Here is a 16,376-nt window from a genome sequence, read left to right as displayed (position 1 = left end):
GAGCAAAGCAAGTTAGAGACAGTGCTAGTTTTGAGATGATACCCATTTGCTTTTTTATGTGTTTGTGAGTTAGAGTTGTCTGTGGGACATCCTTGTGGAGGTGAGAGGACCACTGGGCTGTTGAATACATGCATTTGTACCTCCAAAGAAATTTGGTCTGATTAAGCCTTTATTTTACCTGATGTGCCTCAATTGCTCTATGTGTTGGGGTTTCATGCCTCTTTTATGAGATATAAAATATTAAAATGCAGGGTGAAGACACTGCACATTCCCAATTTTCTCCCACAGTGTACTTCCACACATCAGTTTCCCTTGTCCCTTTATAGCTTCCCTACTACACACAGTCCCATTGAAACCACTTTTTTTGGATTTTTTAAACTTCTAATTTTAGGAAAATTGAAACAGACATTATTCACCTTTTAATAGAAACTGCAGTTGCCTCTACAGTATGACAAAGATACTTGATTGCCAGTATTTCTCATTTCTTTGTTACTACACCAAGTAAAGCCATTGAGTTAATACTATAATGTGTTTTTATTTTAATTAAGTGTAATAACAGTGTTCTTCATTTTATTTATAGCTCCAAAAGGAATTCTTCATTTGTCTCCTGATGTTTATCAAGAGATGGAAGCCAGCCGCCACAAAGTAATCTCTGGCACTACTCTAGGCTATTTGTCACCCAAAGATATGAACCAACCTTCAAGCTCTTTCTTCAGTATATCTCCCACATCGAATAGTTCAGCTACAATTGCCAGGGAACTCCTTATGAACGGAACATCTTCTACAGCTGAAGCCATAGGTTTAAAAGGAAGTTCTCCTACTCCCCCTTGTTCTCCAGTACAACCTTCAAAACAACTGGAATATTTAGCAAGGATTCAAGGCTTTCAGGTATGAATTAAAAGCAAAAAAAAAAAAAAAAAACAGAACAATTCATTAGCCTCAGATCCTTCATCTCTATCCATCACAAGGCTCATTCTTGCCTGCTAGTATGGCCTACATGCCACTTACATTTTAAGTTATTTAGGAACACAAAGGACAGACAAAAAAAGAGCCGTATGCACATGCCTCATTTTCTCTTATTTTTGATCTGTCTAGTAATTCTTTTGCTGCCTGTCTCTTCGCCATTTTCCTTCTTCTTTTTCTTTTTCTTTTTTAAGCATTTTTCATACTCTTCACTGTCTTCCACTTGGTCTTGATTAGGTGCATCTATCTCTTCACTGTCTTCCACAAACAAAAATTCTGCCTTCAGACATTTGGTGTTAGTATTTCACACTCAGTTCTCCCTTTTTTTACATAAGGATTGAATTTCTTTTTATGATGATTTTACCTTTATTGTAGTTTTGAATTTTGCATTCTGTTGCTAGTATTGATTCAGGTACACCATTAAGATACAACATTCTAGAAGTCTGTTACCTTAGGAGTTAATTAAACATGATATTTGAAGAATAATGAAATGCTTTATAGTTGTTTGAGGCATAACAATGTGTATTTGTTTTACTGGATCATGTTTTGAACTGACTAGGGAGGGTAGCATCTGCCTCAGATGGTACCAACAATTCTGTTTCACTGGGTAGTCTAAAACTAGCTTATAGTTTAACTTAACTTGTGTATGTGACTTTAGGGATGGAAACTTGTTTTCCCCTATTTATTCTTTGTTTCCTTTTGGAAAAAACCCCACAAAAATCAGCACTCCTTTATGGATACATCGGAACTTTTAAAAGAATTGTTAACTCTAGGAAAGGGAAATATCTGTCTTGATTTCTTAGTTGCCTTGAAAATCATGTACTGAACTGTAACCTCTAACTTGACTGGATGAACTACAGCTTGTGTGTAGAGAGAGTATTGCTTTCTCAGATTTCACTGTTTTCATCTCCTTATCCATCTTAGTCTTTATTCCTTAAGACCAAAAACTGTAATATCCTTTAGAAATGCTCTAGAAGATCTGTATTGTGTAGAATGATCATGTATTTATAAAAATTTTACAAGTCTAGATTATAAAATGAAAAAGAAGGTCATGTGTTTTGGGGGGTATTTTGCATGTTTGGATTTTTTTTTCCCTTCACCGAACCCTTCTGATTCTTTCAAACTATTGCCAGGTAGTTGTTAGTGTTTTTAATTGGACTCTTAATATGAACTTAAAGAAGCTGTTACCAGTTATTGGCTCTGTCATCTGAAATTTTAACCACTTAATTTAAAGTTATAATTTTAGAATTTGTTTTTGTTGTTTTACCTTGAGAAACACAATAAATCACTGTTAAAAAAAGATCTCGATTTATATAAAGTACTGGAAAAAAGCTAAGTAATTTTTAGTTCTGTCTATAATCTGCATAGGATGAATTAGAAATAAATTGTGATGAAAAGAAATTCACTGCTTATTTATGAATCTAGTCATTTAGAAATGTCTGAGAGTAACACTGCATTCTTATAGAAACAAAGCACAAATTGCATTCAAGCTCTGAATTGATTTTTTGCTTGGAGCTATTGTTACAGTAGATGTAATTTTGCTACCGGAACATCTTAATTTTTTAAATTTGTTTTTATTTCTAAGCTCTTGGCAATGAGAGTAATTATAATTTTAACATATCTTCACTGTAGTCAATACGTAGAGTCTGCTTCCCTCATTATTGCATTGCTTAAGCCTTTTTAAAAAGCTTATGCTGACAAAATACACTCTTTTTTGTGGACACGTTATACGTTTCCAAATCTGTGTATTGTGATTTTTACATACTAATGAATATAAACAGGTGATTTTAAAATATTACTGTGCTTCCTTGGTTGAATGAGCTGGTATTGATGTAAAATACTGTGTCACTGATGGACCACTACCTGCAGCTAAGCAGTGAGCAGAATCTCTGGGAAATGGCTTAGTCCGGCCACATGCATAGCCCTTCTTCATAATGTCGCAGCAGAAGGTTCTTTGTGGTTACCCTCTCAGGTATATTTACCTGGTAGAAAAACATGTAGATTGTTTCTGTTACTTAAATGTTTTAATTGGACTGCAGATTAGAAATTGTAGGACCAGCTTGTTACAGATTCTGTGCTATTCTGTTACTTTTATTTCGGAAACTTAAACACAATAAATTCTTTTTCTGTGTTTCTAGGTTAGAACTTTTTTATTTTATTGCAAACTGAACAGATACTATTGCTTATTGAATATTGTGTAAACCCTTCTTTGGCTGTCCTTGCCCATTCCAATTTGATTTAAGCCTACTAGAGTCATTGTATGTGACAGCTATATTGTATTACAAAGTAAAAATATGTGAGTGTATTGAAAACAAAGTTGTTTTAACTTTTAATTTTGTTTCATCACCCAGTCTTTAATTTGAATTTATAAATTACAGAAAGCTACTTTGATCAACTGAATGTAGGTATCCAAGCTCAAATTCTTTTAAACCTACAAAATAGGTAAAATTATTATACAATTAAAGTTATTAATAAAACTGACTTAAGAGAGCAGAATGTGACTGAACACTTGCACATTCTCAGCAGTTCTTTTATTCTTGTTTGGTCTTACCTAAAGTTTCTATCGTATTTTAGAATCGAACCTTTTGGATCTCTGTCAGAAATGAATGTTTATTTCTTTCAAATATTATCAAGTATTAATACATTTTGTTTATATTCTTTTAAATGTTTTATTCAATAGTTCTGTGAACTTCAGACTTTGTTGTTCAGCCTAATCGTATGCTTCTGTAACTTCTACACATTTTATAAGAACTCATTCAAAATTGTAGTCCTACATAGTGTTTCAGGGTTCCTTGTTGTGTACTCTTTTATTACAATGGCAAAATGTTTCAAAATCATTCAGCTTTTTAAAAAAACTTACTATGCAAAAGACACTCTTGAAATGCTGTGCATTTGAACTGAAGTGAAAGAATTTGTTTCATGTTGTACTTTGCATTATTCTACGTTTTCACATCTTTAATATACTTTTCTATGCTAATTATATTAGATATAAGTGGTTTCTTTGTTTAAAGTAGTCATTAAAAATTAGGTTGAAAATGAAAGTGGATTATTTTAGTAAATCATCCCTTCTAGATGGATTTCATTTCAGTTTGCTATTCTGTGCCTCTTCTGTGAGCATCATCCACTGAAACAGTGTTGTTTGTGAAACCTTCCGAGTATAGTATAACAAACTAGGTTTTTTTCCCTCACATAAATAATATAAAGAAACACTTAGTTGGTATTTTAGTTAAACTATAATTAGTTTATTGTCCAAAATCAAGGAGTGTTTTATGGAGGGGCATTTCATTATTGTATTATAATCATGCTGTTTCCAGCAAGATGAGACTGTCCAGTTAAATTAAAATTTTCCTTTTCAAATATAATTCACGGTTAATACATTTCAACTGATATGCCTCCTTTTGTGGAGTTCAATATGATAATAGCAGGTTTTTGTAGCCACAGGCTTCTTTTAATTATTTATTTTTTAACAATATGACTTTAGTATAGATTACATTGGGATGGGGCTGGTGGAAGTCAAGGGTGGTGGCTGGTCTCCCTGAGAATCTGAGAATCAACCTTTCTCCTATTTATTCTTATCTCTCCTATACCTCATGTTTTCCAATCCGTATAGTTATCATCAAGGTGGCTATTTGCAGCAGCTTTTTTTTTTTTTAGAATAAGGTATTCATTTTTGTTAAGAGATCAATACAAGTACAACTTTGTAAATTTCTCTTAGGATAATATGGAGAAAGAAATAATGCATGTACATACACACCCACACTTAGGAATATAGTTGTCTCTTGGTATCTACAGGAAGGATTGGTTCTAGGACCCCCAAAGATACCAAAGTTCATGGACGGTCAAGTCCCTTATATAAAATGTTGTAGTATTTACATATAAACTACACACATCCTCCCTTATACTTTAAATCATGTCTAGATGCCTTATAATACCTAATGTAATGTAAATGCTATATAAATAATTGTTATACTGTATTGCTTTTTTGTGTTATTTTTAAATTCTTTTTTAATATTTTTGATATTTGGATGCCTAGTCCATGGATATGGAGGGCCCAACTGTGTGTTTTCCTTCATTTTTAATTTGTCATTGAAACATAACTTACTGTGTTGCCTCTGAGACCAAATGTTCATGTAGGCTATTAAACTAATGTATAAAAGCGTAAGAAATTACTTAGACTACAATGAGCAAAACACATTTGTGGATTTGGTCAGCAGATGCTGCTCTGATTTGCCATTAAAATCTTAAAAATTCTTAGAAAGCTCTCTTAAATTTGACCTCTACTACCTTCCAAGGACCCTGGAGAGATCTAAGTATGTGTTAGAAGTCTCCTGAAGGCTTGGTCTTCCTTTAGTGACATTAACACTCAGGTTTGTTCTTCCAGTGGGCAGCCCCAGTTTATGCAAAGCGACCTGTTTTATCTGGAATCTTTAGACTTTGATACGCAGGCCAAAGTCCAAGGGATATGCAAACATAACACACACCTGAACTTCCATAAAAACCAGCAGAATTGTAGATCAACTCATTTTACTGAAATTTTAAACCCTGTAAAAAAAAAAAAAAAAAAATACTACGTTTGAAGAAGGAAATCCTGGTGCATATAAAAACCACAATGAGTAACAGTAATACAGGTAAGAATCAAGCAGGCCTTGAGCAAAACAGTCCATTATTACTGCATAAACTATTCGGGTCTAACCACCCACCCTATATCGCTGTGATACTCATTTGGAGACTTTATGCACCAGTGCATACGTAGTAAGACACACAAGATACTTCAACAAAATATAAGTAATATACAAACACAGTAAGAGCTGTTCCAACCAAAGAAACTTTAATATAGATCTGAAATGAGCCATCATGATGCAGAAAAAGATGATTATCATTTTGTGTCCTTCCCAAGTAGAACTGATAACCTTTTCTGTTTGTATCAGAAGAGATTTCAACTCAACATGAAAATTCTACTACTTGGAATTATTTGAAAAATCAAGTATTTGAAGGAAGAAATTATTTTTCATATAAAGATGCATTACATTTCCTTTTGCTAGAAAAGATTGGCAGTGATGTGATTTTTCATTTAATGACATATAATTAATTATAGTACTCTTCAGGTGGATGGCAGCCATATACCTATACTCATTCCAAGTCGTGTTGAAGTGACTCCAGCATTTCCCTTTCTCCAGAATCCAGCTATATCTAAGGAGATTTTTTATTTTCCCACAAATGACAGTGGCTGAAATTTCATATGTATTGTTCTTTTCTCACCCAAGGCAACTCTTAAGAAAGAACAGTATGTGGAATGCTGCATGTAAAAGATTTTATATACTCAAAAAAATTGCTCTGACATAACAGGGGCCTGCATTTAGGGCATATATGGATAAACTAGGGAGGAAACTGACAGTTATTGATGGACTCACATATCAGATAGTGAAGTAGGCATTACATATATTATTTCAGAATACCTGGTATGTTTTTGCCTACAAATCTTTATTTTATTTTGAAAAAAGCTATTGTGTAATGTTTGAAGACTAGTCCCTGTAAGTAGGACTAATGTGTGGTGGTGGCCCATAGTCTTCTGGATATTGGTTTGTTTTTGTCATAGATTTCATTAATAAATTTATTTCTGCCCTCAACTATATATACAACTGAGTAAGCCATTTAAGAATTCTGACTCCTCGACTGGGCATGGTGGCTCATGCCTGTAATCCCAGTACTTTGGGAGGCCAAGGCAGGCAGATCACTTGAGGTCAGGAGTTTGAGACCAACCTGGCCAACATGGTGAAACTCTGTCTCTACCAAAAAAAAAAAAAAAACTAGTCAGGCATGGTGGCAGGTGCCTGTAATTCGAGCTACTGGGAGACTGAGGCAGGAGAAGTGCTTGAACCAGGGAGGTGGAGGTGCAAAGCCAAGACCCCGCCACTGCACTCCAGCCGGGATGACAGAGCAAGACCCTGTTTCAAAAAAATAAATAAATAGGGCTGGGTGTGGTGGCTTACACCTGTAATCCCAGCACTTTGGGAGGCCAAGGCGGGCGGATCACGAGGTCAGGAGATCGAAACCATCCTGGCTAACACAGTGAAACCCCGTCTCTACTAAAAATACAAAAAATTAGCCAGGCGTGATGGCGGGTGCCTGTAGTCCCAGCTACTTGGGAGGCTGAGGCAGCAGAATGGCGTGAACCTGGGAAGCGGAGCTTGCAGTGAGCCAAGATCGCACCACTGCACTCCAGCCTGGGCGGCAGTGCGAGACTCCATCTCAAAAAATATATATAATATTAATAATAATAAATAAAAATTAAAAGAATTCTGACTCCTTTGAGATGGAAGGGACTTCAGATTTTATTCTAATATAAAATTTTATATGTAAACACATTTGGGAGTACATACATAAAACATCATATTAGTAATGTAGTTTACTTGTTTTTACTTGATTTTAAACCCTGACAGATTTTAGGTTCTAGAAAGTTCTGCCATCTTAACATAGTCACATCAAAAAGCAGATATAACTATCAGAGAAAACAGATATTTGAAAAACTTTCAAATTTTTTTTTATCCGTAGCATTATCTCTTTTTTTTAAAAAAGCATAAGAAAAGTACAGGCCGGATGAGGTGGCTCACACCTGTAGTACAACCTGGGCAACAGACAGAGCAAGACTGTGTCCCAAAATAAAGTCTAGAATCAAGTCCTAAAATGGAACATTTGAACCATTGCTGGAAAACAGTGCTAGGTTTACAGTTTGAAAAACTGTTACTAAGGGAAAGATAGGTGGTAGATAGTATATTGTGAAGAGGTTTTCATAATTTCAGCATGTATATGAAGAATTAGATGGATATGAAGTTAATCTGTCCATGGAATGCCATCCCATTGAACACTGGAATTGATTCAGCTGAAGCACAGGACATGGAACATTTGTTTACTCACACTGGGCAGTACTCACTAAGGGCCTACAAATGCTGGGTAGCATGCTAAACATTGGACATGGGGAGTTATGGTCAAGTTGGAGACTGATAGGCAAATAAAATCAATATGCGGAAGAAGATAACCCACGGCCACAAATTAATCCTATCTCCTGGGATCAGTGCTCAAACATTACACAATGGTCTGATAAAAATAATTAAATGTTTGTAGCATGGTGCAAGAAATTATGTATGTAATGCCTACCCCACATAATAAATGACATAGTAAGTATAACCTGATAACTGTTAACTCGAAGTGTGGTTAGTGATATCAAGAATTGTGAGTGGAGATGAACAGTTTTGACTGAAGGAATTAGGGAAGAGTTCATAGCAGAGGGAATATTTAAAATATGTTTTAAAGAATACTTCAAATTTTAAGGTGGATAAGAAAAGGAATTATAGGCAGAAGCATCAAAGCACTGAAGACATAAAAGGGCATGGTGTTTTAGAAAATAATTTAAAGTGGAAGCGGCTAGTGAGGAGGCTGAAAAAAATGTGTGTGTATTGTTGGGAGTTCGAATTTTTTTAGCCATTAGACAAATACCACTGACTTATCTTTAAAAGAGATTTGACATGATTGGTTAACAGAAAGATAATTCTGTCAGCAGTGTAAAAGATGAACTAGACAAGAAAGAGACAGACTTGATAATAGACCAATTAGACTGGTTTTTAATGAATCCAGGAAAGAAAGAGTAAAGATTGAGTTAAGACAAAGCTGTTGGGCGTGGAGGAGTGGATCTAGGGTATAGTTGTCTAAGGCTCAATTGAGAAAATTAAATGATCTCTTGTGCTGACTTCAGAGAGGATGCTTTCACTAGCCTGGTTAGGGTGGAAGCTAGATTTACATAAGTTGAAAAGTAAGTAGAGACCATTTGAGGAGTAAGTGAGATAGTTTGAGTGTGAGATGTTTTAGGGAAAGTTTTATTTTTAGTATGGATGAGATGAGTAAACTTAGAGGAACTTAACATGTTCCATTTTAAACGTGGAATTTGAGTTGCTTGTGGGATATTCACATGGATTTGTCCAGTAGGCAGTTGAAATCAGTCCGGTGATCAGTAAGAGAACATAGTACACACAGATTTGAGAGTCGTCAGTGTATCGATATAACTGAAGCCACAGAAACAGATAATATTGCTCAGGGAGAATGGATAAAGGCCTACAAGAGATTCCAGATGCATACTAACATGTAAGGGATTAATTTATTCATGAATTCAACCAGTATATATTGAGCACCTGCTGTGGACCAGGTATGCAACTTGGCACTGAGTATATAGCATGAAAGTGATAGCCAGGGTTTCTGCTCTCAGTGAGCTCATCAGAGTGGTAGTGTGGAAGAGGGAAGGGTTTGGTATAGGTGCAAGGGCAGATAAACACATCTGAACATGTACAATAAATTCAAATGGTGTTAAGTTCCTAATAGTTGCTTGGAAATTAGTTAATTGTGAGGTTAATTATGATTATGCAAAATATGAACCATGACTTAGTGTCTTCAGTTGTGTCAGAGATAACTACAGTTAAGTGTTTTAATCAACCTTATTGATGTATAATTTACATGTGATAAAACACACCCATATTGTACAGTTTGATGAGTTTTGAAAAATGTATACAGTCACCAAAATATATACTACCACCATAATCAAGATGGGACTCTTTATTGCAAAAGATTTGCCTCCGCCTCTTTGCCGCCAATTTTCCTCACCTCCAGACAACCACATAATCCTTTATGGCACTAAAAATTAGTTTTGCCTTTACACTGATTTCATATAGGTAGAATTATATAGTATTCACAGTTTTGTGTCTGGCATCTTTCACTCAGTATATTTTGAAATTCATGCATGTTCCATGTTGCTAAGAATTAGTTTATTATATGTGTATATACCACAGATTGTGTCAGTTTACCTGTTGATGGACATTTGGATTGTTTTCACTTTGGGGCCATTATGAATAAAGCTGTTTATGAACATTCATTTACAAGATTTTGTGCAGACATGTTTCCAGTTCTCTTGGGAAAATACCTTAGAGTGAATTGCTGGATCACATGGTAAGTGTACATACAATGTTATATGAAACTTTCAGATTCTGTTTTAATGTGTTACATACATGACATTCCTACCAGCAATGTATGACGGTTATACACATTAATATGGTCAGTCTTATTTTATTGAGAGTATAATGTGTCTCATTGATATTTTAGTTTGTATTTCACTGATGACAAATGATATGAGCTTCATTTCATGTGCTTATTGGTCATTTGTATATCTTTGCCAGGTGTCCACATCTTTTACTCAGTTTCTAATTGGGATTTCCCCCCATAATTATTGATTTACAAGAGTTCTTTATATCCTGGCCATAAGTCATTTGCATTACAAATATTATCTCCCTCCCTATGACTTGTCTTTTTGTTATCTTAATGTGATCCTTTGAAAAACAGAGGTTTTTCAATTTCAATGAAGTAAAATTTTCAATTTTCCTCCCTAAGGTTTATGCCTTGTTGGTCTCATCTGAGGAATCTTTTGACTACCCCTAAGATCACAAAGATTTTTTATCTTAACTTTTCTTACGGACATTTAATGCTTTTAGCTTTTATGTTTAATGCTAAGACCCACTTAAAGTTAATTTTTAATGTATGGTATGGGGTAAGAGTTGAAATTTATTTTTTTTCTCATAGGACAGCCAGTTGTTACAGGACCATGTATGTCATGTGTTGTGTTTTGTCTAGGCTTAAGCAAGGAATCTCTCCTCTTAATACTTAAAAGTATTAAGATATTTTGTATATCTTTGTTTTTCACCAATTTGATTATGGTACATGTAGGAGTGTTTTTAATCTAGTTTGGGATTCATTTAGCTTCTTAGAACTGTAAAATAATGGTGTGTTTTTTATTAACCATTTTTGGAATGTTTTGGACCACTATTTTTTCCAAAAAAGTTTTCTGCCTTTTCTCCTTTCCTTTTAAAACTCCAGTTGCACATATGTTAAATCTCCTGTTATTTTCCCACAGGCCTCAAAGGCTCCATTTATTTTTCTTTAGTCTTTTGGATTATTGTGAAAAATCTCACAACAAATCTGACATTTCCATTCAGTTGTTTTTTATAGTTCCTTTTCTCTGTTGAGATTCCATATTTGTATAGATACTGAGATTATATTTTCCTTTAATTCTTTGAACATCTATATCATACCTGCTTTGAAGTTTTTTGTCAACTAAATCCAACAGCTGGACCCGTTAGGAGTCAATTTCTGTTGACTGCCTTATTCATGAGTGTGGTTTACCTTTTTCCCGATTTTTGCATATCTTTAGTTTCTGTTTGAAAAATGGACATTGTGGATAACGTGTTGCAACTCTGGATCATCATTTCTTCCCCAGATTAATACTTTTATTTTGGTTTTGGTTTTTGGTTAAGTTGCTTAGGCTAAAACGGCAAGCCTTATCTTCCCCATGGTGGTATCCCTCAGCCAATATACTCTACTCAGTATTTCTACCTTATAACTGCAGCATTTTCTCTTGTGGTCTCCTCTGTGCCTGCATCATATAGTGAAAGCCAATTTTTTGGTCTGAGTTTATGCTCATATTTTGGGGCCCACTTTCTTTGCCTTTTTTATGTTCTGGCATTTCCTCCTCTAAATTTCTAGCTGATCTGCCAGCCACACAGCCACTGATATTATAGGCCTATAAAGCTTTAGCATTCAATCATTTGAGCTGCATTCAGATTAGGGACTGCACTCTATTCAAAAAGTAGCAGACTTTCAAATCTCAACCAGTTCTCACTGGTTTCTGCCTACTTTTACATTGGGCCTTCCAAGATCTCCCTTGTGCATGTGAAGTTTAGCAGTCAGCTGGAATTGGGGTAAAAGATTCAGATTTAAAGTTGTGCCACTTCTGCAGCTTTCTCCTAGGATTTCTTCCCAAAATATCTAGTTCATTTGCCAACCCTAAACCCTTTCTCTGCGTCCCCCAGCGGGTAAGACTACAGTTTTCCACCAGTAGAACTATAAGAAGCACAAGATGAAAACAAAACCAAAAAGTCATAAACTCATAATTCTTACTGCATACATTTTAATCTTTCAAGGGAAATCTCTGCCCTGGTATCTGCCTGATTTTGGTAACATTCCAGTGTCTTCAAATATTTTTTTATTTTGTCTATACTTTGATATCTGCAAAATACTTTGTCTTGTGAATTCATTCTCCTGTTGTCAGAAGCTGGAATTCTACCAATTCTTTTAAAATATTCATTGAATTGACTAATTAATTACTAACTGGTAAACTTGACATCTGTTCAAATAAAATAATTCAAAATATGGGAAAATCTCTAAATATAAGATATTCATTACATAATTGATTATATAAAAACACATTGGATTGAACAAAAGAAATTTATTCTCTCACAGTTGTGGCGGCCAGAAGTCTGAAATCAAAGTGTCGGCAGGGTTGGTTCCTTCTAGAGGCTCTGAGGAAGAATCTGTTCTGTGCCTCTTCTCTAGCTTTTTGTGGCTGCTGGCAATTCTTGGTTTTCCTTGGCTTGTAGATTCATCATTCCAGTTTCTGCCTCCATCTTCACATGGCCTTCTTCTTTGCTGTCTCTTATAAAGGGACTTGTTATTAGATTTGGAGTCTACCCGAAATTCAGAATGATCTATTCCTAGATCTTTAATTACATCTGTAAATACTTTATTTTCAAAAAAGGTCACATTCAAAGGTACTAGGGCTACGCACTTGGACATATCTTTTAGGGTACACTGTTCATCTCACTGTATATCTTTTTTCCTTCATATATTTATTATTTTAATAAAATTTGGGGAAATTTTGGCCATTTTTTCCCCCCAAATGATTTGTCTCCTTTTTTCTCTTTTTCCTTCTGGAACTTCATTTACATGCATTTTAGATATTGTCCCACAGATTCCTTGAGGCGTTATTCATTTTTTTCCTCTTAGTTTCAGATTGTACAATTTTTTTTCTTCCTTTTTTTTTTTTTCGGTGGAGTCTCACTCTGTCGCCCAGGGCTAGAGTGTGGTGGTGCAATCTCAGCCCACTGCAACCTCTGCCTCCCAGGTTCAAGCAATTATCCTGCCTCAGCCTCCTGAGTAGCTGGGACTACAGGCAGTCACCATAACGCCTGGCTAATTTTTGTATCTTTAGTAGAGATGGAGTTTCACCATATTGGTCAGGCTGGTCTCAAACTCCTCACCTCAAGAGATCCACCTGCCTTGGCCTCCCAAAGTGCTGGCATTAGAAGCATGAGCCACCACACCTGGCCCAGATTGTACAATTTCAAATGACCTATAAGTTCAGTTGACTCCTATCTCCTTAATCCAGTAAATTTTTTTTTTTTACTTTGTGTAATTATATTTTTCATTTCTAGAATTTCTATATGGTCCTTTTCATTAGTTTCTGTTTCTCTGCAAAGATTTTCTATCCATTCATTCATTGCAGATATATTTTCCTATACATGCTCAAATATAGTTAGCATAGGTACATTAAACACCATTTTTTATCCCCCCAGTTTCAACATCAGAGATGTATTGAGTTTGGTGTCTATTGATTGTCTTTTCTGCTGAGTATAAATCACCTTTTTCTGTTTATTCTATGTCAAGTAATGTTGGATTGCATCCTGACATTTGTGAATGATACATTATAGAGACTTTGGATTCTGTTTCCAGTCCTCTGAATAGTTTTGAGTTTTATTTTCCGAAGCACTTAATCTCGCTGGACTCAAATCCAAACTTTTTTCTTCTTGGACTTTCTTTTCCCTTAGTTTCTGGGGCAGTAGTCTCTCCTGACTCTCCATCAAATTCTTTGTCAAATGCTGCACAGAAAAACCTAATAGAGTTGGTATTTATGTGGTTACTGTTCCCTATTAGGGTGGCTTTAGTGCAAACTTTTTGCAGTGAAGTGAATGATAGAGGAGAAGGTTGAGGTAGTGGTAGAAATGCTTTCCTAGAGTAAAAATAGGACTATCTAAAAAAGAATCTGTCATAGGTAGTGGTATTTGCTACCAATTTGGATTTGTAGTTTAAGCACCAACTTATTTCTTCTTATCTTTTGCAAATCAAGTAGCTTGTATTGATGTTTCTTGGTTTAAGTTTCTTGGTCCCCATTACGGTGATTCTCATGCATAGGCCTATGTTGTTATTTTTTTTCCTCTAAAAATCTGACTTAAGGAGAAAGCTTTTACTCCTCTTTTTCATGAAGCTTTCAATATTACAAGTTTCCAGGCCTTTATACTAGAAATGTTTTCTGCACCCTTTTTTCCTCTCCATATCAGAGGTAGACAGTACTACATTGCCCCACTGACTTTGTTTTTCTAATTAAGAGAAAATTTAGTACCCCCAGATTCCCTTCTTTCATTGTTTGCAGACTCTTTACATATAAAATTCTGGCATGTAAAGAAAAACTTAAGTTTATTATCTATTCTTAATAGGCTCTTGGCTACCTTCAAGTCTCCTTAATTCATAGCACTAATGATTTTATTTCATGTTGTAAATGGCCCTTAAAAACAGATTTTAAACTTTCAGAAAAGTAAAAAAGTAGTACTGACTTTATTGTTACGGGTTATATTACCATAGTATAATTATCACTACCCGGAAATTTAAAACGATATAATACTCTTAACTAATGTACAGATTTTATTCAAATTTTGCCAGTTTTTCTACTAATGTCCTTTTTCTGGTCCAGAATCCAGTCTAGGATCCACATTGCATTTAGTTGTCAAGTCTCTCAAGTCTCTTCCAATCAAGTATCAGTTCTTCAGTCTTTCATAATCTTAACCCTTTTGAAGAAAATCGATTACCTATTTTGTAAAATGTTCTTGAATTTGAGTTTTCCTGATGTTTTCAAATGATTAGATTGAGGTTGTGCATTTTTGGTGAGACTATCTCAGAAGCTATACTGTGCCTATCTCAGTGCTCTTTATGTGACTCTTTATAATGTATTTCCTCTACATGCTTTTAGAACCACATTAGACAGTGCTAATTATATTTGCTTAAATGTCAAATATAATTTAGAAACCTCAAAAAGAGAAGGGAAGCCTGTTGTGTTTACCAATATTTATGCTCTTTTTCGTGTTTGTTCTTCCTGCTTTTATAATTTCCTTTCTGTTTCATTAACTTAATTTTAGCCATTGTTTCAGGGTAGGTATGCTGGTGACAGACTATTTCTTTGTATTTGAGAATGTTTTGGGTTTTCCTTTCTTCCTCAAGGATATTTTTTCTGGATATAAAAGTCTGGGCTGACAGTTCTTTCAGCACTTGGAAAACGTTATGCCTGTTCCTTCTGGCATCCGTGGTTTCTGTTGAGAAACTACTGTCATTCTTTTACTTCTGTAGGTCAGGAGTTGTTTCTCTCTCTCTTCTTTCAAGATTTTTCTTAGCCTTTAATTTTCAGAAGCTTGATTGTGTGTTGATTTGTTTGTTTTTATCCTGTTGGGGCTTACCCAGCTTCTTAAAGGTGTAGGTTTATCTCTTACCAAAACTGGGTAATTTTTAAGCCATTATTTTTTTGAATTTTTTTCAGTCCCACTTATCTCTTCTCCTTCTGGGACCCTGATGACACAAGTTATTAGATCGTTATGATCTCACAGACCCTTGAAGCACTATTTGTTTTTTTCTCAGTCTGTTTTTCTCTGTTTTTCAGATTGGGGAGCTTATATTTTTCTATCTTCAAGTTCAGTGATACTTTCTTCTGTTCTTTCCATTTTGCTATGAAGCCCATCTACTAAGTTACCCTGTATTTCTTTCGTGAGACTATTTTTAAAAATCTGTTTCAAAAGTGTGTGTGTAATTGCTTAGTGAAACATTTTTATGATGGCTACTTTAAAATACTTGTCAGATAAGTCTATCATCTGTGACATCTTGTTGGCATCTGATGATTGCCTTTTCTCATTCAAGTTGAGATTATTCTGGTTCTTGGTATAAGGGTGATTTTCTACTGAATTTGGACATTTTGAGTACTATGTTCCTAAAATTTCTGTTTCAGTAAGCCTCCTCTGACATTGTACCAGTTAGGGAATAGGGGTGCTGCCTTTTTTCTGGAAGTTCACATTTTCCACCTAGCCTCTGTTGACATCTTCTTGGTAGGAGGCATATTGTTATAGCTGGGTGGTGGTAAAAGTCCTGACCTTCCACCATGCCTGTACTGACACCGCCCTGGCAAGGAAGAGTAGGACGCCCCATCATCACCAGGTACAGGTGACTGTCCAGGGATCCAACAGGGATGAAAATTCTGACTCCCCATTTGGCCTTCTCTGTCACAAGTTTAGCAAGGAAATTGGGTCACCTCATTACAGTCTGGTGAGGGGGAAAGTGTAGACTTCCAAATTGCCTTTTGCTGTTAGGAATGGAGGTGGATCTGCCATTTTTTCCGTGGTGTTTGCCTGGAGTAGGGCAGTTGTTGCCTAAAAGATTTATATCTTGTTATATTATTATTTTTCTGGTCCTTTGGTTAGAAAGAGCAGACTTTCTTAGGACTGTTT

General features: G+C 35.3%; 1 protein-coding gene across 12 annotated transcripts in view; it reads left to right on the top strand.

Moving 5' to 3' along the window:
- The window catches only part of STAU2 (staufen double-stranded RNA binding protein 2), a 333,041-nt gene that overhangs the window by 202,183 nt on the left and 114,482 nt on the right, over window positions 1-16,376 (top strand). For 11 of the 12 annotated variants that reach the window (XM_031669627.1, XM_031669631.1, XM_021942426.2 and 8 more), the window contains one exon: window positions 581-888. In XM_031669627.1, the coding sequence (XP_031525487.1) occupies window positions 581-888 (308 nt within the window). Of the gene's footprint in view, window positions 1-580; window positions 5,154-16,376 lie in introns of those variants that run through there. The other variant, XM_021942438.2, reaches the window with a different exon arrangement.

Source organism: Papio anubis, chromosome 8 (genome assembly GCF_008728515.1).
Source record: "Papio anubis isolate 15944 chromosome 8, Panubis1.0, whole genome shotgun sequence".
Taxonomy (NCBI): domain Eukaryota; kingdom Metazoa; phylum Chordata; class Mammalia; order Primates; family Cercopithecidae; genus Papio; species Papio anubis.
The sequence above is the reverse complement of the archived record's forward strand: the minus strand, read 5'-3'. Positions and strand labels throughout refer to the sequence as shown.